Source organism: Ciona robusta, chromosome 4 (assembly GCF_009617815.1).
Source record: "Ciona robusta chromosome 4, ASM961781v2".
Lineage (NCBI taxonomy): Eukaryota > Metazoa > Chordata > Ascidiacea > Phlebobranchia > Cionidae > Ciona > Ciona robusta.
In genome coordinates this window covers 6495390-6516314 of record NC_143238.1, presented here as the reverse complement: position 1 = coordinate 6516314, position 20925 = coordinate 6495390, and the positions used below count along the sequence as shown (strand labels likewise).

Sequence of the window (20925 nt, the reverse complement as noted above, 5' to 3'; positions counted from 1 at the left end):
TACCGCTCGCCGTTCTGCTAAAAGGCCGGCAACCGAACCGTATTTATAACATGATGCTCTGTTACATCACCATCGGCAGCATGCGCTAATAGGTAACGTCACAAAATGTAACGTAAAAAGGTGTGAGTAATTTTAAACATTACATTTGAAGTATGAATAATTGTGTTTTTACATTTACAATTTTTTTTTAATTTTTTCATTTAATTTTGAGACGTTACCTAGAGGCGTGTTTTCCACACGGGTTCTGATTGGTTAAGAAAAACATATGGGAGGGAATGACGTTGAAAGTAAACTTGAATTATTATTTTGGCGGTTTTTCGCACATTTGATTAATTATTGAAATGACATTAAATAAATAAGTAAACAAATTTAATAATAAAGAAAGTTTTTCTTTTTTTACAAGACCATTATGTTTTAATTCCGGTGCTCTTAAATTTAAACCAAAATTAGCGGCTTATAAAATACACCAATAGTCATAAAGCTAACGAAAGTAGTGATTTAAACGAACCGCATCTGTTTGTTTGCTTGTACCACAAGCGTAATGTTACAAATGCGCAAACGTTTAGCGCTTTTACGCCATGTAGCGGACAAAAAAACTGACTGTTCTTGTCGCTTACAGACAGAATGAATGAATGTGACAGACCGTGTGCAAAATGACCGCGAACGCGTTTCAAACAATTAACAAGAGTCTGTGAGAGTCGCGGCGATACCGTTTTATAATACTTTAAATGTTCTTCGTTTACTACCAAATGGGATAACCGATTCTTCAGTATTTTGGTCTTTCCCATTCTAATGTCCTTCCGAAAAAAATTAGAGGGAACCACAAAAGCAGTTGTACATATTTATTTTCAATTTTGATCGAGCATAACTTGTATAGCTGTTGTCCGGTTTAAAAAAGAAATCCCACATAAAGGTTGTAAAAAGAAAATCCACGTCACGTAAAGCCACAACAGGTATTAAATATGACACTATATGGAATCCGTGAATGGGATTCGTTAATCTGTGAAGCTTAAAGGGCTTAGCTGTGCCGCAAACCTTTTACTTTAGTTATTTTTATTGTTTTAGTGTGGCTTACGACGTAGACAACCCATTAGTGACCTCTGGGCTGGAACATTTGCTCTACGTATCCTGCCGAAAGGCACGTACGACCACAGAACTACAACGTTGAAATATCAAGCAGCGCTATCGTATACTGGTTAAAATATTCAAAATAACAGTGAGACAGTTCGTCATGTGGCGGAAATAATGTCAGTTTGTCAGGAAACAAAAACAATAACATAAACGTTTATCAAGACAGCTAATCATCATTGAATATACACAGCGTAAGAAAGGCGAACCGATATAGACTGAATAATCAGGTTCAGGCATATATATATATCCAGTAAACCCACTTCTATACGGTTTAAATATGTTTTTATTTGAGTAGGTTAAAATAAAACCCATGGTGTTATTCTGTTACAGTTCTAAATAATGAAGATTATTGTTGCTGGGTGCGTAAAAACGGGCACGAAAAGTTTAGCTGAAGCATTAACTAAACTGGACTACAACGTATATGATAACTTAGAGCATTTCTGGTACCATGGCGAGCAGTGGGAAAGATTCTTCGACGGTAAAGGTAAAGTAGAAGATTTCCGTCAGATGTACGAAGACGTGGACGTTGTGTGTGATGGACCAATTTCTTTCTTTTGGGAGGAAATTTTCTCAGTCTACCCAGATGCAAAGGTAAGTCTAGAACACCTCTTTATAAATTACCTTTAAAAATGTTGACCGGTCTGCCACAGTGCTGGTTGGACCCGCCTGCCTTTAACCAAAATGTGACGGGTTCGAGACTTGACGCCGCAACGAGCGAGTGTGACCTTGAGAAAGCCATTTCCAATCCAGTGGTTCTAAATTGTCAAACAAACATGTTCGTCGAAATTGTCAGCCATACACTTTATAGGAGTCGAGATTAAAATATATGGGTTTAAATTGAGGTGTTACTTCTAAACAGATCATTCTCACGGTCCGTGATGACGAAGACCAATGGTATGAAAGTAGAAGAAGACATGTTATACGGCAGAGTACGAATATAACATGGAAGCTTATCCATCTGTTTTCACCGAACGGAAGAAGGTTTCATCGTTACAGGAGAACCTTATGTGAGATACCATTCATTTTTAGTGGTAGCGGGTTTCTGTGGTAACGGGCCATTCAAAGAAGTATAAAACCATATCTTCATGACTAGCCTTGCGAATTGCTTAAAACAGGATCAGAATATTTGGATGTATGTGTTATAGTCTCCCATCTTCCTCAGCCTGCTATATCTTATCTGTTTTGCAGACCGTAAGTTATACGGCGGGAATCTGACATATTTGCTGTCAAATACAGTTCTAAATGAGATCGTTACTCGAAGGTATTACCGTCAACAAATTGCTTATGTCCCACAGGTCTGTAGAATGTTTTTCACTAAGACACCTACATTATACGTGGCTGTTTTAAAGGCTAACTTTACGGTTTCCAGGCCTTCTGAGAAACGCATTATATAAGTCAGTTAAATCTTATTATTAAAATGCCCTATACTCTACAACAGCTATACAGAGGTCCCAATAATATAACTATTAATTAATCATAACCAAAGGTTTGTAGAAACTATTAACATAATAGCAGTTAAGCATTGAGCGTCGTGTTATATACATCCAGAATGTCCCCAAGGAACAGCTGTTAATTTACAACGTGAAAGAAGGCTGGGGACCTTTATGCGAATTCCTGGGCGTGGAAATCCCAGACGAGCCGTTTCCCCATAAGAACAAACTGGGAGAGGCATACGAAGCTTTCTTGAAGGAAAGCCCGAAAGCTCAACGAATGCAGAAGGAAATGTATATCTCCGTTTCTGTTCTTTTAACGCTCACAGCTGTGGTTGGTTCATTTGCATTGGCTCGAGTATTTAGATAATAACTGCTAGCTCTATATATTTTAAAGTAATTCCCATAGCGGGTTCATCGCCGAATCGCCCTATTATACAGACTTAGGTATGTGCATGAGTTTTTTTGGCCAAATATGTGTGCCCTACTAATCACCTTTTGTTAACAACTGTTCTTTTTTAATAATATTTTCCACAACAGAACGTGCACCTAAACCTCACATTAGAAAATTGTGTATGTTTATTAAACCATGCTCATTTATTAAAGCTCTGCTCTCTTGTTTATCATGAACTTCAGACCAATGCAGCGCTTGACAAAACCCACAAAGCCTCAAGTATTTTCCATAATTAACCCAAAATGTGTCAACGAACATAATAGCTTAGTTGTACTTGCGAAAAGAAAAGATCGTCTGCACATATTGTACTTTCAACGCCGTTAATATTTAACTTAATAGTCATTAAAGCTGTATCGGTATAACGGTTCTTTTGTTTTGTGCAGTTGTGTTATAGTTTAGTGGAGTACAATGAAGGTTATAGTGGTAGGCTGCGCTAAAACTGGAACCAAAAGTTTGGCTGCCGCTTTAACCAAACTCGACTACAAAGTCTACGATTTTTTGGAGCATGCCTGTTACCATGGCGACGAGTGGGAAAAGTTTTTCACTGGAAAAGGAAAAGCGGAAGATTTCTGGAGGATGTATCAAGATGTGGATGTTGTTATTGATAATCCGATCCCGATCTTCTGGGAGGAAATATTCTCAGTTTTCCCAGACGCGAAAGTATGTTATAGTAGGTTGGGGTAAGGTGGGATTTCCACCTTTCTCGTCCCATTTTGTATGAAACAAAGAATATATACAGAGGCATATAACCGTAGACCAGCAACTTTAAAAGATGTTTGTAAATAGTTTAAACACGATTATAGAACGCACGGAATTTTGGTGCAAGTGGTATCCCACCTCACCTCATAGTACTTACATTTATGTCAGATTTGTCCCCGCTCTATAGAGATAAGTTGTAATATAATATCTATCTAGCTATTTACATACCCATTTTGGTAGGATTCTTTCTACAGTCAATAATGTGTGAAACATATAGGTAATTCTGGCGGTTCGTGACAGCGAAGACGAGTGGTTTAAAAGCTGGGAAAAACAAATGTCAAGGTCGAACAGTAACCTTACAATAAAACTGATACACCTGCTGTCACCTAACGGAATTAAATTTGGACGATTTCGCCGGCATATCTGTGAGCAAAATACCCTCTAAACACAATACTGAATACGAACTTAAAGCATGGGCTGCTCTGAGCAACTCTACAGTGTGTAATGTATGATTAAAAAATTGAATGTAACTTATTTATCTGCCCGTGGCGAGGCAACACAGCCATTTATAGGTTTACGAGTTTAGCAGGATAAAAATGACAAATGATGCCTGCTAAATTTAAGTTATCACGAAATGGCATATATCATAGATCGGCCATACATGGGCATGACGCACCAGGAAGACCATACGTAAATTTAATTACTAGTTTAACAAAGCCTTTACCGTTGCGTAAGTTTATACCCTATATATCAAACTTTTACCCTCCGTTTCAACAGATCATCATTTTTTTGCTGGGAAACTCTCTTTTCCGTTCTCAAACGTCACATGCAATGAATACATCGCACGAAGTCGTTACCGAATGCACAACGTGTATGTGCAGCAGGTAGGTAACATTGCGTTTTTATATACAGTACTGTGGGGTAAGATACGACACATTTAGCACATACTATCCAAATATCTTGATCGTGTTTTAAACAATTAACAACAGTCCATGGGAGTCGTGAGAATACGGCTTGATAATTTTTTGAAGATTCTTTGTTTACTACCAACTGGGACGAGGAAATAGAATGAAAAGGTGTGGCGTCCTATTTCTGTCCAACCGCACTATATTACAGAAAGTCCCGAAAGACCAGCTTCTAGTTTACAACATTAAACAAGGTTGGGAACCTCTGTGTAAATTCCTGGGCGTGGAATCACCAGATGAACAAATTGCTCATAAAAATAAGGACGGTTCTTCAATAGAGGATTTTTTAAGGGAGCACCCGTTTATGATTCGGATGAAAAAAGAAATGATTTTGTCAGCTAGCGTTCTATCTGTTGTACTTTCGTTCGTGGGGTGCAAGATAGTAAGCGCTTTGCGAAAATAGACAAAATAATTAGGTATTTTTTGATTGCGATTGAACCTAATTTATCTTTAAAAACTGGATCAACTCTAAGAGTTATAATATGCGGCGAACTGTAGGCTATTCAATGTCTTTTTGAACCTATATTGTTTCAGTTAGGCGTTTTTTTTTCGTAGGCCAACACTGCGTTTTCTGTACAAATTAATGCTACCGCGAAGTTGTGTTTTTTTGCCGGCAATTATACATTATTAAGTAACCCATTTGAAGCGATTTAAATTAAAAAGTGACCGATGTCAGGCGAATTCGGTTAAATCAAAGATGTGGTTTAAACTCTTTGGTTAAATCATGACTATATGACTTACCTTTCTGTGCAGCAATTATATTTGAGTGTATGTCATGAACTGGAGCTTACATTTTAATCATATCGGTCAGTTCCTGTTGTATTAATTCCTATATAGTCTATTCTCTGAAAAACGTAGTTTCGGAAAGTTAAATATAGAACATACAGAACAACTATAGTTAAATACAGTACAGCAACAGCAACGGCGTGAAAATTAACGAAGCTGTTGAAGACTCGGAATGTAAATAACTTGTTTGTTTCATTATTGCTCGCATTGCAGTGCTTCCATTAAAAAATTTGAGCTATAAAACACGAATATTTTACTGGGGACGAATATGTTTCATAATTGTTTTAGGGAAATCCCGAAGAGGTACCAGAAAATCAACCGCTTTAATTTGTGAAAGGTAAAATACCATCATGTTGTCTTGTAAATATGCGTTTAATTCAGCTGCGTGGGCACCAACTGTAGCAGATTGGACGTTAGTTGGTCAGTGCATTCAGAGTAGTGAGTGCCGCCGTATTTCTGAGTTTTATTTCAAAGACGACGCAAAGCTTTGCTTGTCTGCACGACTTTTGCTTAGATATGCTCTCTGCAAATGTTTGGGGGTCAAATGGTACGATCTTAAGCTGTCACGAACTGAAAAGGGAAAGCCAATACTTGACCCTGTGGTCCACAATGTACATAAGATATACTTTAACGCAAGTCATCAAGGCGATTATGCGGCTGTGGTAGCGCACAATGAACACAACGTTGGAATCGATATTATGGACGTAAGAGAAAAGCACGGCGACAACGATACGTTTTTCAAACTTATGCATCGCCAGTTCACCCTTCACGAGTGGAAATCTATCAGAAAACCAACAAACGCAGATGATCAAATGAAAACTTTTTACCGTCATTGGTGTTTAAAAGAGAGCTATGTCAAAGCCTTAGGTGCTGGTATTACATATGATTTGCAGTCTCTCAGTTTTTCAGTGTCTTCGCCTTTATCTAAAACACTTGTAAATGACACACGCTTATATGTTAATGAAAATCTTCAACCGAACTGGGTCTTTGAAGAATCAATGCTAGATGAAAACCACTGTGTTACAGTTGCAAGAGATGACGAAACTGCAAGCCATGAGCGTTTGGCGTCTTTTAAAATTCTATCTTTTGGTGAAATAATGTCAATTGCTGAACCTATGTGTAAAACAAATGAAGTTGATATGAAGTTCATTGAAAGTTATAACAAACCTTTTAAATCTAAACGATACTAGAAAACTAAACACCTAACGGTATTGATAGTTAAACACATGATTTTTCAAAGTTAACATGATGAACACTAAACAGTAATATAATTGTAATTGTCCTTCATGTTAATGCCATAGTGTGAACTTTAAATTTATTCATTCTTTTTTCTGGTTGTTACGATAACTTAAACCTTTAATCATCATATTATATATCTACATTATAAGCATAGGTATAAACGTGGTCTGTATAAAATTATTGGTGCAATTCATAAGATGACGGAAGCAGAGAATTTAGAAGAGAAAACAAAGAATGTTGAAGAAGACGACGACAGTGTTCTATTAAAGCATAAATACCAAAGTATTTTCTATAAAATTAATTATACAAACTTAAACTGTTTTGTCATTTATTTTATATCTTATTTGCAAGTATTTACAAAAATTAACTTCATTTTGTCATTTAATTTCTAATATGCTGTAGCAAATTTAGGCATAAATGTTAAATTTATAAACAGTTTAATTTATGTTCAGATAAAACTTTAGAAGAATTGAGACTCTTACTTGCGGATGATACAATATCCAAGAATCAAAAAAAGAAAATAAATAAACAAGTCAAGTGGCTTGAAAGTGCAGATGAAAGAAAGTATGTAATAGTAATTATAACTTTATTTGTCTCTTCAATTAGATTTAGAAATATTTTAAACGAAAGACAGGATGTAGCGACAAAACAACAGCTGTAAAACAGCATGTTGTTAAGTCATATTGTGTGTTTTCATTATTTTGTGTTTAAAGAAGACTGCAAATTGCAATCTAAGCTTTTTTATGACAATAAAGTACGAATGTTATAAGGTTTTTTAAATAACACCCAATTTTTAAATAAATTTAAATGAACACATTAATTTTTAAATAAACACCTTTTCAGTAATAATAAAACGGATTACCCGTAAATGCATTGACTTTGATAGTAGGTATATATCATTATGCTAATTTGTTATTTAGCTTGTATTGTTGCAAACATTGATAACATAAGGCTTGACATCATTTATCTACAGAGAACACCGCAAGAAGAGAAAACTTATTTACAAAGAAAGAAATAAACTGAACGGAACAAAAAAGAGAAAACTGGAAAAAATTACGACAACTGAAAACTTTGAAAGTCATTATCACGTTGCTATAGATGCGAGTTTCAATGACATAATGACCATCAGGGATCTTGGGAAACTTGGAAAGCAAATTGCTTGGAGTTATAAGGAAAATAGAAGGTCATCCTGCCCTGTACAGGTATGTATTGAATCTAGATGTCAAATTGCTCTAATAACATACACTATACATGTAGTGGGGAATACACTATACATGTAGTGGGGAAAGTGGGGAATACACTATACATGTAGTGGGGAAAGATGGGACACCTTTTCGTTCCATTTTCTCGTCACATTTGGTAGCAAACAAAGGAAATTCAAATAATCATAGAACTGTATCCTCCCGACTCCCATATACCGTTGTTAATTGTTTAAAACACAATCTAAATATTTGGTTATTACGTGCTAAAGGTGTCCCATCTTCCCCCACCCTTCTATACATTTGTATGTTGTATCAGTTGTTCAACAGCTATGGTTGAAGAACTAAATGTGATAAAAATCTTTTAAGTAGTATGCGACAATGCGAGTATTAGGGGTTATTACAAATCTAATGAAATAGCAGAAGAAAAAAGAGAAAACAAAAACTTTGCTCATTAAAATTGTAGCTGCCACACCTAAATATGGTAAGAGAATTCTTAACAAACATACAGAAGTAATTCAAGCTTAGAAAATAACTGTGTATTATATTACTTGCGTTGGTTTTGTCATATTGTAATTCATGAACAGTATAATACTATAGTTGCACCTCTAATGTAATGTATGCGAGTGGTAACTGACATGCTGCATTTATTTTTATGGCAGTACCACTTATGTGGTTTAAAAGGGAAGCTCAAGGCTTGTTTGGATCCATCTCATGAAAACTGGGACATGCATTTTGATGCTGATATTTTGGAGAGGTTTAAGAAAGAAGATCTGGTATATCTGACAGCGGAATCAGATAATGTGTTGAGTAACATTGAACATGGAAAAGTTTACGTGATAGGTGGGCTAGTGGATCATAATCATGAAAAGGTGATAATATGTATATAATTATAATATGTATATATCTTTTACAAAGTTATATACTTGGTAACTTGTAAGCTGGCACGAGGTGCATAAAACAGAACACCCGTGGTATAATGACTGTGGTTTCCAACCATGGGAGGATAAAGCTAGTTACATTCAATCATTTGTGTCTTTGATTTCGGTAGCAAAGATTAATAACCATTTAAAACGAAAAGACAGGATATAGCCACAAAATGATTTTTAAAACAGGATCACAGTTTATAACCTTTACATTTAACTACACTTTTTCCAATGGGTTTAGCAGCTATGGCTTTATTTGAAATTTTTTGAGGTAGTTTTTACCCTTCGCGTGTTTTAATTGGCTGTCAGATTCATTGCTACTTTCCCTTCCCTTCTGTGCTATAAATAGTTTACTTTTTGCTACTGCTTCCCAAAAATTTCAATTCTTATATGTTATTATCCAGGGTCTCTGTCACAAACTATGCACAGAGAAAGAAATTCCCACAGCACGCTTGCCACTTGATGAAAATATTGATATCAAGACTAGAAAAGTGTTAACTGTCAATCATGGTAAAGCTACTATAAAATTTAAACTAAACGTTTCTGTAGAAAGTTTACAGTTTTATTTTCTTTATAATCATCAAAAACTAATCAGCCACAATGTACAATACATGGTAACCTGTAAGAAAAGATGGGACACAGCCATAAACAAGGTTGTTAAACTGTATATTATGCGCTCTGTTAAAGAGTAATTTATATATACCACAATAGGCATAAGCTTACATGCTTTCTACTATTAATGTAACAATATTTTTATTACTTTGCAGTTTTTGAAATTCTTCTCGCATACCTAGAACTACAGGATTGGAAAACTGCCATTTTAAAAGTCATTCCACCCAAAAAACTACCTGCTTCCATCGAGGAAAAGACAGAAATAAAAGATTTGCAAAAACCCGAAACATCAGACACTGAAAATAAATCAGAAATTTAAAACCCTTTTGTTGCTGTTGATTTTAATCGTTACGACGGACATAGTTCTGATAATTCTGACGATATAATAGAAAGAGATCTGTCGCTTTCAATTCCTGAATCTGTTGAGCTAACAGACGGGTCTGGCCTTGGTTTGTTATATATAGTTGTCAGCCAATCGTGATGCAATATATCTTGTAGGCTAAATCTTTTTTTCAAGTCGTACCTTAGTATATTGGTAACGAGATGACAATACCGCTTATTGAGTTTATGTTTTTCCGGAAAATTGGGCGTATTTTTCTGATCCTTCAGAATTTTTGAAAGACTGGTGTCCCGAAACGGCATAAGCGCGCATGCCATGATAAACAAAATAACTCCGAGGCTCCAGATATCAGATGAAGTTCCTTCATAAGGTACTCCTCTTAGAACTTCAGGAGCTGCATACGCTGCACTGCCGCAAAACGTTTTACTTATTTCGCTTTTAGACATTTTTCTTGCGAAACCAAAATCGGCAATTTTTATCGAGTTTTGTGCAGTTAGAAGCATATTTTCGCATTTTAAATCTCGATGAACGATTTGTAGTCCGTGTAGGTACTTTATACCATTACACATCTCCGAAAAATACTTGTGAGTTTCTTGTTCTCCAAGGCGACCTTTTAATTGGACGTAATCTAATAGGTCTCCGTGTGTCGCCCTTTCTAGCGACATGTAAATTTTGTTGGCTTCAGAAAATATGTCAAACATCTGAATGACATTATCATGCTGCAAAACTTCCATTAAATCTCGTTCTCGCGGCCAAAACCGTTCAATAAAGTCTTGCGGGGCAGTTGTACGATTAATTATCTTGATAGCAACTTGCAAAGTTTCGTTACTACCAGGTTTTTTCCATAGCGCGGACTTTACTTTTGAATAGCTGCCTTCTCCGAGAACACGGTCCAATTTATAACCTCTTTTACTAAGTATTTCATCGTCGCTGGGGACCACAGAGTTGTTTATTCTTCCCATTTATGCATTTTTGTCTTGCTTACAAAAACATTCCCCAAATGTGTGCCAAGTCACCTACGCAACGTAACAATGCTAGCTGTCTCGTCACACTCCAGTGGCGGGTACCATATTTTATTGTGACGTTCAAAACATTACGTCAGTGTTTATGCCTGTAAAGGATGGGACACTGGGTTGGGCAGGACGATTTGATCATATTTCCCAGAATAGTGCCGGTACAGAAAGCTTTTTTCACTCATGTGCAAGACAGAAACGTCATGTACAATTTAGGTGACACTTTCCAGCCGTTGAAACTTTAAATTTACAATCGGAAGCACTTTGCTATACGAAGTATTTTTCAAAGTTACGTACATAGTCTTAGCGACTCTGTTACAGTATTATATTACATTCCATAGTAAGCATGTCTGGTGTATTTTATTACACAGATTCAGGGAGAAAAGAGCAACAGGAAGTGGCGCTACGGTGTGATCTCGTCGCCAGTTATCGTGCATAGTCTGTACGGCCAATACGAGAAAAGTTTGCTTGTTTTTTATTCTGCGTCGTGCGAGCTGCGAGTAGCCGTATACACAAACTTCCTGACTAACTGGAATCATTTACTTAGGGTAGTTAAGTCGTTTGTTAACAGTATAGGCACCCAGTTGTTGTGTTGTTGGCTTCTCAGCAAACTAAAAGTTAATAAATAGCCGACAGTTATTACACCCAAGGAGGATGTTAAGTTTACAAGGCCATACCGAGCTATTTCCCTAGTTGTATTGATACCTCTATAAACTTATACAAGTTACATATTTAAAAAAGCGTTGCTTACCTTAAATTTATTGTTTATTATTGATATTTATTTAAAAACAGAGTTTTTGAATATTTTAGTACCATATTAGTAAATATGTTTTATAATAGAAAACTGTTTTAGTGTTTTTGAGTAAAAAAGGTACATAATGAAAAATTGTCCCAATAACCTAATTCAATAGTTATTACATATATGTATTTTAATAAATGAATGTTTAATGTATATTTCACATTTATTAACTGTATTATTATCATTATTAAATGAAGCCTTTTTGTTTCTTCAGTATTTTTCTACTTTTGTATGGTTTTATTTAGCCATTTTATTTAAATCGTGATCATTGTTCAATGTTGGCTTGGAAATGTTTTCCAACGATCGTCAAACTACAATCATTACTGAAGAATCAATATCTTCGGAGTCCGTGTTAGAATTCCATTTTCAAATCGGATTCCACCGAGAGCCTGTTGCTATCCGTCGAGCTGAACTGTCCGTTACTGCATTAAAAGAAGCAGCTGTTGCCGTGCTTGAAAAACAGGTGTGATGTTTCTTATGTTGTGTGAATACAACTCATTGTCTACGACTTTAATCTATGATTAAATAATGTCATAAATTATTGATACAGTCTCTCTTTCAGCCCAATATATGTAAGTTTTCACCTAATCATGCCTATTTTAGAACTAGCACTATGTTATTATCTTAGCTTTAATTTCTACAATTCTTCCAATTAACATGGTGTTAACATAAAATTTAATAATTCATACTGTCAATGATACCGAAAGGTTATCTTTTTCATAGTCACTCTTTACTCCTAAAATTGAAAGTGATCTTATGTTTACTATGTGGTAACAGTGGTCCACCTTTGACTTCCTAATACCAATAATTCTATCAGGAAGCATTAGAATTTATCATTTTTTTAGGACAAAGTTAAGAATCCTGTGTTGAAAGTTCAAATCTTCTTAAAAATAAATAACCAAAAAACTTGTCATAATTTTCAATTTCTGGTCATTCAATGAAATGCATTTTTCGTCACAGTTTCCCCAAGCTCAAATATGTTTAAGGTTGGCGCAACAAATCTACCTTTTCCACCACCATCCTACTTCCGATAACATCTTACAAGTTGTCAAGTCACCTGAGGATGTAAGAGAAGGGTCTCTCATTGAAATCGTGCTTTCATGTAAGTTATACCAGCTGAGAAATGCTGTTTTCGCCTATTGTGTTTTCGTTGTAAGTTGCATATACTTTTAACTTTAAACATTGTGGTTTCATGTAAGATTGTAAGTTATCACCTACTGAAGCATTTGACTGTAACCGCTTTGTTTTAAATATTTTTCAATGTTAAAGACACATACTTCTGCTTTGAAAACTTTGCATTCTATTCTTTTGCTATTCAATTCATTATTCTGTATGGTTGAGGTCCTATAGAATGCAAAGCAACTTGGTAGTTAGGCCAGACTTGGTCCAATTTTTATTAACTGAATCATTGAAATGTTAGCCTTCCATTTAGCCTATTAAACTGTTCCATTTAACCCATTAAACTTTACTGTCCCTTGTATGTAGTTTTACGTTATTGTTGTACCAACTAAATAGTAAATGCAGTGTATGTTTCACTAAAAGCATGCAAATTAAATGCCTTTAAAAGAATTTGTTTACCACCCATGTTGTAAGTAAGCAGTTTTAGAAATGTTAAACATGTGAATCATTTTGTGTCATAGATTTTAAACTTTGTTTGCACAATGATAAACTCATGTAACCACATAGTAGTTACCATTTCAACGTGGCTGCTCTAGAATTAAAACTAATTGCATAGGATGAAACTCATATACCTTGCAGAATGACTTAAATTAACATTTACAAATTGGATTCTAATGAATGGCATAAGGCATAAGCATTCGTTATTAGGTTAGGTTTTATGTTTTTGTGTAGGATGTTTCTTTATTTTGTTACTGAAATTGCTATGGTAATGGTCTTATGGGATAAAACCAAACGACTTAATTACTTCTTTAATTAACTTATTAGTGTGTTGTTTTCTTGTGCGTTTTACAACAGCCCCGGTTGTAAACTTAATCACAATGTCAGTGAGCAATCTATGGCTGGAGTATTCAACCATATGTGGCCAGTACACAATATGCCTGAGGCCATATACGGCGGGTTATACTGGCGCAGTAAATCTTTAACGCTTACGCAAAGGCGTGGTCAGCTATGCGCTGGCCTCTGCGTCTCTAGTCGTGAAATACAAGGCGGTTACGTTAATGGCCTACTAAACAACAGACTGCCATAATTGCCTCTCTTCTAGTTTAAGCCACGGAATCTCAATTAATTTTAACTCCCAGTCTGTCACGCCAACCGTGTGCAGGCGTGATATCATAGTGTAAATACTCTATGAGCTCATACGTTTAAATTAAACGAGGCCAGTTCGAATAGGCCGTTTACAATTATTCACTGCGCTCCGTTTTGTTGTTATAATGTCACTACATGATTCACAGCTGTTGCAATTTGTAAATCGATTGGCGCAAATTAAGCCACTGTACCATGTAGTTTTTACAAGTCAATTTGTTTAGTATTTTCCCTTGTAGTGCAAAACTAGATGGACAATTTCTTCTTTGCAGCCGAGTTTGGTGATGAAAACATGAAAATACGCCCTCACACTTTATCTGTGCATTCCTACCGATCACCAGCGTTCTGTGACTATTGTGGTGAAATGCTATGGGGGATAGTACGACAAGGACTTCGTTGTGACGGTAAGTATTTACAACAGAATGTCTCCGCGCGTCTTAAACCGACGGAAAACCCGGTATTTTCCAATTAACGTCTCTTTATTTGTGTGCGTGCCGGTACGAAAACGCTAGCAGTTGGGTAATTTTTGACCACACGGTAATTACCGCTTAGTGATAGAACATGTAAAGCAGAACGCATCGAAACCTGTGGGAAGTCTATTGACTAATTATGTGCGTATGTTGTTCAAATGTGATATAGAGTGCAATAGTTTATGTAGTTTCTGGTGACAGATATTATAAGGTTTTCGGTATATTCCTTATGAAGATTGAAGGTTATACTAATACTCAATCAATTTTAAATGTACTTATGTACACATGTCTGAATCTTTTTAATAATATGAGCTTAACAGCCAACAGAAAAGTGCGTTTCGTGTCTACCTTTCGTGTTTTATCATTTCTGTGTTAAACTTGCAATATTAAAGTTGTAACCGATTTCTACAGGTTGTGGGCAGAATTACCACAAACGATGTGCTTACAAAATCCCTAATGATTGCACGTTAGTTCGTAAACGAAAAGCATCCGTGTCAACATCGCTGCAAACAAATTGGAACGGTGGTTCCACGCTCTCCTTGCAAGATTCTGTGGCTTCCTCGGTAAGGAAATAACTTGTCGTATATTACTTTTTACATACGGCTTACCATTGGTGTAATATGATGCGGCGGAGTTAGTTTATTGCTGTATTTTGCATGGCAAGCTTGAACCTCTATTCACTGTGGTATATGTTCAACAATTCAATACCTCCATTTTTTTACAATTCACTGTCTAGAAATGAACGAAAATCTTTTTAATGTGGTAGTACTGGTATAAGCATAAGCAAATTTCAATTGCATTTTTACAATTCACTTGAAAGTAATGAACCATAACATGGTAAGTCGCAAGTTAAGGTGATTTTCTGCAGCCCTTCACCATTCTGTCTGAGTGTGTATATAGCGGTAAGCCTCGCTTATACATTGCCAACCAACCGTGCTAATTCAAACCTCGTACACATTCACCAGGTGGTTAGTCTACATCCTTCGCAGAGATCGAGCCGAACTTACTCTTGCCGCCCGCTTTGGATGGAGCGATCACCGGCGATACGTGTTCCCCACACTTTTCAGGTGAGCGGACCGAACCAACAAAACAGGGACCACGCTACACACGCACACAGAACTTAGCAAACAAATTATCTCTGTACGACAGGTGCACACATACACACGACCTACAGTCTGCATGCACTGCAAGAAGCTTCTTAAAGGTTTTTTCAAGCAAGGCCTTCAATGCAAAGGTATGGTCCATATGTAACCATTACTTGACCCTATTTAAAACTCTTTATACACAGATTGCAAGTTCAACTGCCACAAACGATGTAAAAATGAAGTTCCCGCCAATTGCCCAGAGGAAGAAACCAAAAGTAAGATGCACTTTCTGTTTCGGACAATATATTCACCTAATAAACTATACATAGGGGTTTCCCAAGTACTTCTCATGTTGCCATTCCCGTTTTTGAGTAGTTGCCATTAATAATAGACAAGTATAGCTTACATGGCCACATGTAAAACCATGTGTTTTATACTCGCCGCTCCTTCCTATAAACCACTGATTGCCACAAGCCGCAGTCGATAGCGGGGTAGAAAGATCGCTATTGTTTCCACCTATTATCCACACGAGTTCACGAATGGAATGGCTTGTTACGTAACAAACAACACCAACAAAGCGTTCGCTGCAACTGTCGTTGTCACAATGCATTATTTGAGTCTTAGGAATCGTTAAAAACACACAAAGTATTTCAACCATTCCGGCACCGATGTAACGCGTGTTTGCGCTGTTGTAATACGCAGCATCCGTTATTGTGTAGTATCGGTACATCAATTCTTTGCATAAATGTCGCACCTAAAATTCTGTCATGGTTCATTCCTTTGAATAGACGACATTGTTTAGAATACACGGCTGTCACAACGCAGGTTCTCAGGCCAATGATTGCTATTGTTCTTGAGGATTGAGGCCTTGATAAGAATGTTCTTTACCGGGCACGTGGTATGCTTTGTTGTCCCGCCTAAAACAACACAGATAAACGGGTCCATTGTAGAAAGCGGAAACATCGTGCTAGCCAATAACACCACATTATCACGAGCGAATAAGTCAACTTCACGTACTCAAGGTCACTACGATGCTGTTGCGCCTAGCACAGTAATTTTCGCACGTCGTCACGCTTCATGTGTCGTCATAATGCCTCCGCCCACACGAATTTTATTCACATTACTTTCGTAGCAACTGTTACGACGACACATATGGGTTGGGTCAAACACACATCCGTAGCAACCGGCATCCAACAACGAGTTACAATCTCAATCATTTTACAAAAAAACATTTGCACACACGCAATCTTCAATTTTAGTAAAGCCATATTGATTTGACCGCCCCAAACAACGTAAAACCGGTTTAATCCGGCGCAAACCGGTTCGACCTTGCTTTGCAATATTTCAAGCTGATATTAACAAATGGACATCATCCAAATTTAATTTCTAAATATCTCAACGTGACCTCTTATATATCCCGTACGTATCATGTACAACAAAGCCTCTATAATCCCACGAGACCATATACGATACGATGTTCGATTCGTTAATCTGGTCGAACAAAATGCCAGGTAATGAAATTCGACCAACTGTGTCTCATATTCACCGGTAGCGACATAACCAATTTCCCAGTTATTAACCAACGAAGCTAATCAATTCGAACAACCAAATTAAAAATAACAGTCATAGCCATTCGCATGTACGGACCAACCACGAAGGCAACTCAATAATCAGCTGCTGTTCATTATTACATAGTTAGCACAACTGTTTTTTCGTCTGTCGTTCGGCAAGATACGGAATATCGAAAACACGCTGTTTTTATACCAGATGAGCCGCTAAAAGAATATTATGCCTGGTAGCAAAAGTAACGGAATATCTTTCATAATCTGCCCTCTTTTAGACTCCGAGGCAGATGGAGAAGACCTGATGGACAGTGATGATGGAATGGAAGTGTCGGAGGACCCCTTTGATCCTCCGACTCCTAACAGATCAATGGATGAAGACGAACAAACGGAGAATAACATGATGGCCGTTGAAAGGTGAGCGAGTTGGTGTTTTATAATAGGGTGGGGGAAGATGGGACGCCTTTTTATTGTATTTTTTCGTCTCATTTGGCAGTAAGCAAAAAACAATCAGAGAATTATAAAACCGTATCCTCACGACTCCCATAGACCGTTGTTAATTGTTAGAAACACGATCAGGATATTTGGATATTATGTGCTAAAGGTGTCCCCGCCTACTATATGCTCCGTTCTGTATGGGTGATGCATGGTATCTATGCCAGAGTTGGCCCATTGTATATGCTCATACTATTCTATATGGGTGAGGTCGTACGGTGAGCTAAAGGACTTGGGTTGTTGGACATAGTTGGTCAATAATCTTACACATTTACAACTTTTACGAATTTTTGAAATAGGTAGTTTCTATTTGGTGAGAATTCCCCGCTAATTCTGCCACCACTACAATGATTTAAAATTCCGTGGCATTAAATTGACTTTATATAAAGCCTTAACTGTAACGACCTTACGCCGGTCAAATTCTGCGAACGCTGTTCACGTTTCAGCCTTGAAAATCGCATTAACCCCTTTGGCACTGGTGACCTTGCAAAGAGCCGAGGGCAACGAATGCATCGAATAACTGTCATCTCATTTCAGCTCGGACGCTCCAAACATTCCGTTAATGCGAGTCGTTCAGTCCATAAAACAAACCAAGAAACGGTCAAGCACGGTGCTGAAAGACGGATGGCTTATTCATTTTACGAACAAGGATGCAATGGTAATAACAGCATAGAGCATATCAATATGTTTATATCTTCTTGCCAGTTTCAATACAAACATTACAGACCATGTATATTTACATCCGCTGTCAACATTTGTTTATTTATTAATGGTCATTGGGTCTATAGGGACAAATGTAATTTAGGTGTTAAGATTTTGTAATATACAGTAGGGTGGGGGAAGAGAATACGGGACAACTTTTTTTTATTTTTCTTCATATTTTTAACAAAGTGCCATTTTTGTTTAATGTTTTATCAGAGCCAAGCTAACATTTTGTTATATATTTGCTAATTTTTTTATACTCCTATGTGTTCTAATTTCTCGTTTACTTCGCAGTGTAAACGACACTACTGGAGACTTGACACGAAGTCCATTACAATGTACAGATCAGAAACTGGAGCCAATTATTTCAAGGTAACCGGGTTTCGTGGACCTGTCTGCGCCGCTCAAGCTGCCACGTTCCCCGCCGTTGTCCATAAAAGCCCCTCCGCGAATATTAATAGCTGAAGCCGGAATCCGTCGACGCGTATGTTGACATAGGGAATCAATAGCGAGCAGAGTAAACGAATGGTTTCTTACACGTCACGGCAATGCTACAGTTCGGCGCCGCTCGGTCGAGTTATATCCCCCGTGACTATATACCAGATAAAACTGGTTTAGGCCACATTAAACAACTTGTGACGCAATGTAATTAGCATACGGACGTTGCATTGTGTTTTATCTTTTGATCTTGCTGCCAATTTTCCGGTTTATACCGCATTAAACAAGTTTGAACTGGTAGTGTAAAGGTAGATATTCTGCTGCTATTACAATGACCCATCTTCTGGCATAAAAATTTAAAGGTTTTTTAAATTTATTTTAAACCAACGTTTTTCAGTCGAAACCATGGGTTTTAAACAAATTCTAAGTTAATTTTGTGCGAGAAATTTGGAACCGGTATGAGTGAAAATTCGGTTTTAGCATTTCTCCGTTTTACTAGATTTAACAAGTTTAAATTCGTTTCCCAACCAGCATATTATGAGTTGTATACAGACTGCTCTATTGTATATGGGTGAGGTTCTTGGGATTAAGGCAAGATTTGGCCATTATGTGTTTTGTGTCACTTCTAGGATCAATTCCAGGATACTCCATTTTTGACGTCAATTTATTTTTTTTATATTAGCAATTTATTCGTGACGTCAAATTCATTTTATCAACATTTCTTAATTCCAGGAGATCCAGTTGAGTGAGATCCTCAGTACAGTGATGGTTAGTAGATTACAACCTGGCGAACCTCTTCACTTCTTTAAGATTCTTACATCAGGGTTGGAGCTTCTGGTCAGGGATGACACAGGGGAAATGTAAGCTCGTTATTGTTTTACGAATGTCGGCAATTGTATATGACATATATAATACTGCGGGGTAAGATGGGATACCGTTGGGATCTGAATCCTCATGTGATACTGCGGGTAAAATGGGACACCGTTAGCTCCAAATTCCCATATATTTCTGTGGGGAAGGATGGGATACCGTTGTGATGATGTAAATAACACTGTATCATCCCACTGTGTGTTTCATTATATTTGTCCATCGGCCCGGTAATGATATTAGTTTAACATACGCTGCCCACGATATAATTATATAACATCATTACAACGCATTTAGGTCGAAATTGATCTATTAATACGCATTTATTTTATGCACGTTCACCATTAAGCTCATTTATTTGCCGTTCAGTAGAATTTAATTACTAAGTTGATATTATGGTTCTGTAACGTGTCCCCTAATGTGTGTTTGAACCTTATTTTTAGCGAGTTCTGTTTCACCATTTCCCTTAACGTTCATGCATATACAATACACGCACAACCTACCTACATATGTATATTTATACCTAAGGTCGCAGAACGTCGTTGATTGGCATACGAAGATCTACCAAGCGCTTACACCAGTAGATAAACAGCAAGATTCGGCCGTTGGTGTAAAACGAAGTAAGGAATATTTAAAGTTAACAGACTCGCGGAAATAATACGATTTATACGCAGAGGTTTCAGTCATGATATCGCTAACGAGAGACCCAGAAGATTCAAAAGCCACCGATATTAGTCAAGTAAGTAAAGCAAATGTTATATTATATATAGGGGGGGGGGGTCTTACGGCCGCAGTTGTCCCGTTACCCCAAAGGCGTGGTTTCAGTACTGACTGCTGTATATTATCAGATATAATACGCGGTCGTAATTGTAGATCCATTGATTGCTTCTTAACCATTTGGATGAGTGAAGAAAGAAGTTTTATAGATATGAAATACTTTGCTATTAACTAATGCCCCCGTATACGTCAATCAGCTAGTAGCAACCGGTAATTAAATGGACGTATGGGGTCCCAATGTCCGACATTTTGGTTGAATCTTCGTTGCAGGTTTGCGCACCACTTCGTAATACTAGGTTGGGTCAAGATAGTTCATTCTTTCATTCCCCTTAGTTGTCCAAAAGAGCGGTGTTATTTTTCAACACAATTATGAAATTCGGGATATTGCTTACATTTTATCCCACAGTACTATACTTCTTATCTCAAGTTTTTGACGAGTATTTATATATGATATAAACCTCAATTACTATTAGGGATGTGCCGAGCCGAGCCCGAACTCAAAAGCTCGTGCCCGAGCGTCTCCTTTTTTGACGCTCGGCGCTCGGCTGAAATCTGGGCCGAGCGCCGAGCCTTATGCTATAATGTTGCACGCGAGAGCGAAAAATATTAAAAATGAAAAAAGTGAAGCTACTAAGAGATAACGAGACTGGTCAGCGTAGCTTTCTCTTTAATTA

General features: G+C 37.1%; 5 protein-coding genes, 1 long non-coding RNA gene and 1 pseudogene across 7 annotated transcripts in view; 5 read left to right on the top strand and 2 right to left on the bottom strand.

Moving 5' to 3' along the window:
- The first annotated feature begins 1404 nt into the window (after window positions 1-1404).
- Window positions 1405-3166, top strand: LOC149737151 (uncharacterized). The gene is made up of 4 exons (XM_089877241.1): window positions 1405-1722; window positions 1991-2138; window positions 2320-2426; window positions 2680-3166. Exons 1-4 carry the CDS (start codon window positions 1471-1473, stop codon window positions 2929-2931), a joined length of 759 nt encoding a protein of 252 aa, XP_089733367.1. The 5' UTR covers window positions 1405-1470; the 3' UTR covers window positions 2932-3166.
- Window positions 3130-4544, bottom strand: LOC149737150 (uncharacterized). The gene is made up of 2 exons (XR_016384968.1): window positions 3943-4544; window positions 3130-3635 (listed from the first exon to the last, which is right to left on the bottom strand). It is a non-coding gene; the product is annotated as an uncharacterized LOC149737150 (long non-coding RNA).
- On the top strand, window positions 3424-5455 carry LOC149737149 (uncharacterized). Its single transcript, XM_089877242.1, has 4 exons — window positions 3424-3675; window positions 3992-4139; window positions 4492-4598; window positions 4831-5455. The coding sequence occupies exons 1-4, from the start codon at window positions 3424-3426 to the stop codon at window positions 5080-5082; spliced, it is 759 nt and encodes a 252-aa protein (XP_089733368.1). The 3' UTR covers window positions 5083-5455.
- Window positions 5456-5601: 146 nt separating this feature from the next.
- LOC149737148 (L-aminoadipate-semialdehyde dehydrogenase-phosphopantetheinyl transferase-like) lies at window positions 5602-6853 on the top strand. Its single transcript, XM_089877240.1, has one exon. It carries the CDS (start codon window positions 5816-5818, stop codon window positions 6653-6655), a length of 840 nt encoding a protein of 279 aa, XP_089733366.1. The 5' UTR covers window positions 5602-5815; the 3' UTR covers window positions 6656-6853.
- Window positions 6853-9762, top strand: LOC149737147 (tRNA methyltransferase 10 homolog A-like). Its single transcript, XM_089877237.1, has 6 exons — window positions 6853-6986; window positions 7157-7268; window positions 7678-7906; window positions 8566-8775; window positions 9234-9339; window positions 9597-9762. The coding sequence occupies exons 1-6, from the start codon at window positions 6902-6904 to the stop codon at window positions 9758-9760; spliced, it is 906 nt and encodes a 301-aa protein (XP_089733363.1). The 5' UTR covers window positions 6853-6901; the 3' UTR covers window positions 9761-9762.
- Window positions 9370-11434, bottom strand: LOC149737146 (testis-specific serine/threonine-protein kinase 3 pseudogene; annotated as a pseudogene). The gene has a single exon (XR_016384967.1). The product of XR_016384967.1 is annotated as a testis-specific serine/threonine-protein kinase 3 pseudogene (transcript).
- Window positions 11435-11787: 353 nt separating this feature from the next.
- The window catches only part of LOC149737145 (serine/threonine-protein kinase D3-like), a 14354-nt gene continuing 5216 nt past the window's right edge, over window positions 11788-20925 (top strand). The window contains exons 1-13 of the mRNA XM_089877232.1: window positions 11788-12056; window positions 12554-12695; window positions 14128-14259; window positions 14737-14888; window positions 15291-15392; window positions 15475-15559; window positions 15614-15685; window positions 17251-17389; window positions 18005-18125; window positions 18464-18541; window positions 19340-19467; window positions 20003-20094; window positions 20149-20213. Coding sequence (XP_089733358.1) covers window positions 11883-12056; window positions 12554-12695; window positions 14128-14259; window positions 14737-14888; window positions 15291-15392; window positions 15475-15559; window positions 15614-15685; window positions 17251-17389; window positions 18005-18125; window positions 18464-18541; window positions 19340-19467; window positions 20003-20094; window positions 20149-20213 — 1482 coding nt within the window. The 5' untranslated portion in view covers window positions 11788-11882. The remainder of the gene's footprint in view (window positions 12057-12553; window positions 12696-14127; window positions 14260-14736; window positions 14889-15290; window positions 15393-15474; window positions 15560-15613; window positions 15686-17250; window positions 17390-18004; window positions 18126-18463; window positions 18542-19339; window positions 19468-20002; window positions 20095-20148; window positions 20214-20925) is intronic.

What these genes read in the sequence shown, in the direction of transcription:
- LOC149737148 (XM_089877240.1), top strand. Translation starts at nt 5,816, where the DNA reads ATGTTGTCTTGTAAATATGCGTTTAATTCAGCTGCGTGGGCACCAACT.
- LOC149737147 (XM_089877237.1), top strand. Translation starts at nt 6,902, where the DNA reads ATGACGGAAGCAGAGAATTTAGAAGAGAAAACAAAGAATGTTGAAGAA. An exon ending in ATTAAAGCATAAATACCAAA is followed by an intron (nt 6,987 to 7,156) that starts GTATTTTCTATA and finishes ATTTATGTTCAG; the next exon opens with ATAAAACTTTAGAAGAATTG. An exon ending in AGTGTTAACTGTCAATCATG is followed by an intron (nt 9,340 to 9,596) that starts GTAAAGCTACTA and finishes ATTACTTTGCAG; the next exon opens with TTTTTGAAATTCTTCTCGCA.
- LOC149737149 (XM_089877242.1), top strand. Translation starts at nt 3,424, where the DNA reads ATGAAGGTTATAGTGGTAGGCTGCGCTAAAACTGGAACCAAAAGTTTG. An exon ending in CAGTTTTCCCAGACGCGAAA is followed by an intron (nt 3,676 to 3,991) that starts GTATGTTATAGT and finishes TGAAACATATAG; the next exon opens with GTAATTCTGGCGGTTCGTGA. An exon ending in ACGATTTCGCCGGCATATCT is followed by an intron (nt 4,140 to 4,491) that starts GTGAGCAAAATA and finishes CCGTTTCAACAG; the next exon opens with ATCATCATTTTTTTGCTGGG.
- LOC149737151 (XM_089877241.1), top strand. Translation starts at nt 1,471, where the DNA reads ATGAAGATTATTGTTGCTGGGTGCGTAAAAACGGGCACGAAAAGTTTA. An exon ending in CAGTCTACCCAGATGCAAAG is followed by an intron (nt 1,723 to 1,990) that starts GTAAGTCTAGAA and finishes ACTTCTAAACAG; the next exon opens with ATCATTCTCACGGTCCGTGA. An exon ending in AAATTGCTTATGTCCCACAG is followed by an intron (nt 2,427 to 2,679) that starts GTCTGTAGAATG and finishes ATATACATCCAG; the next exon opens with AATGTCCCCAAGGAACAGCT.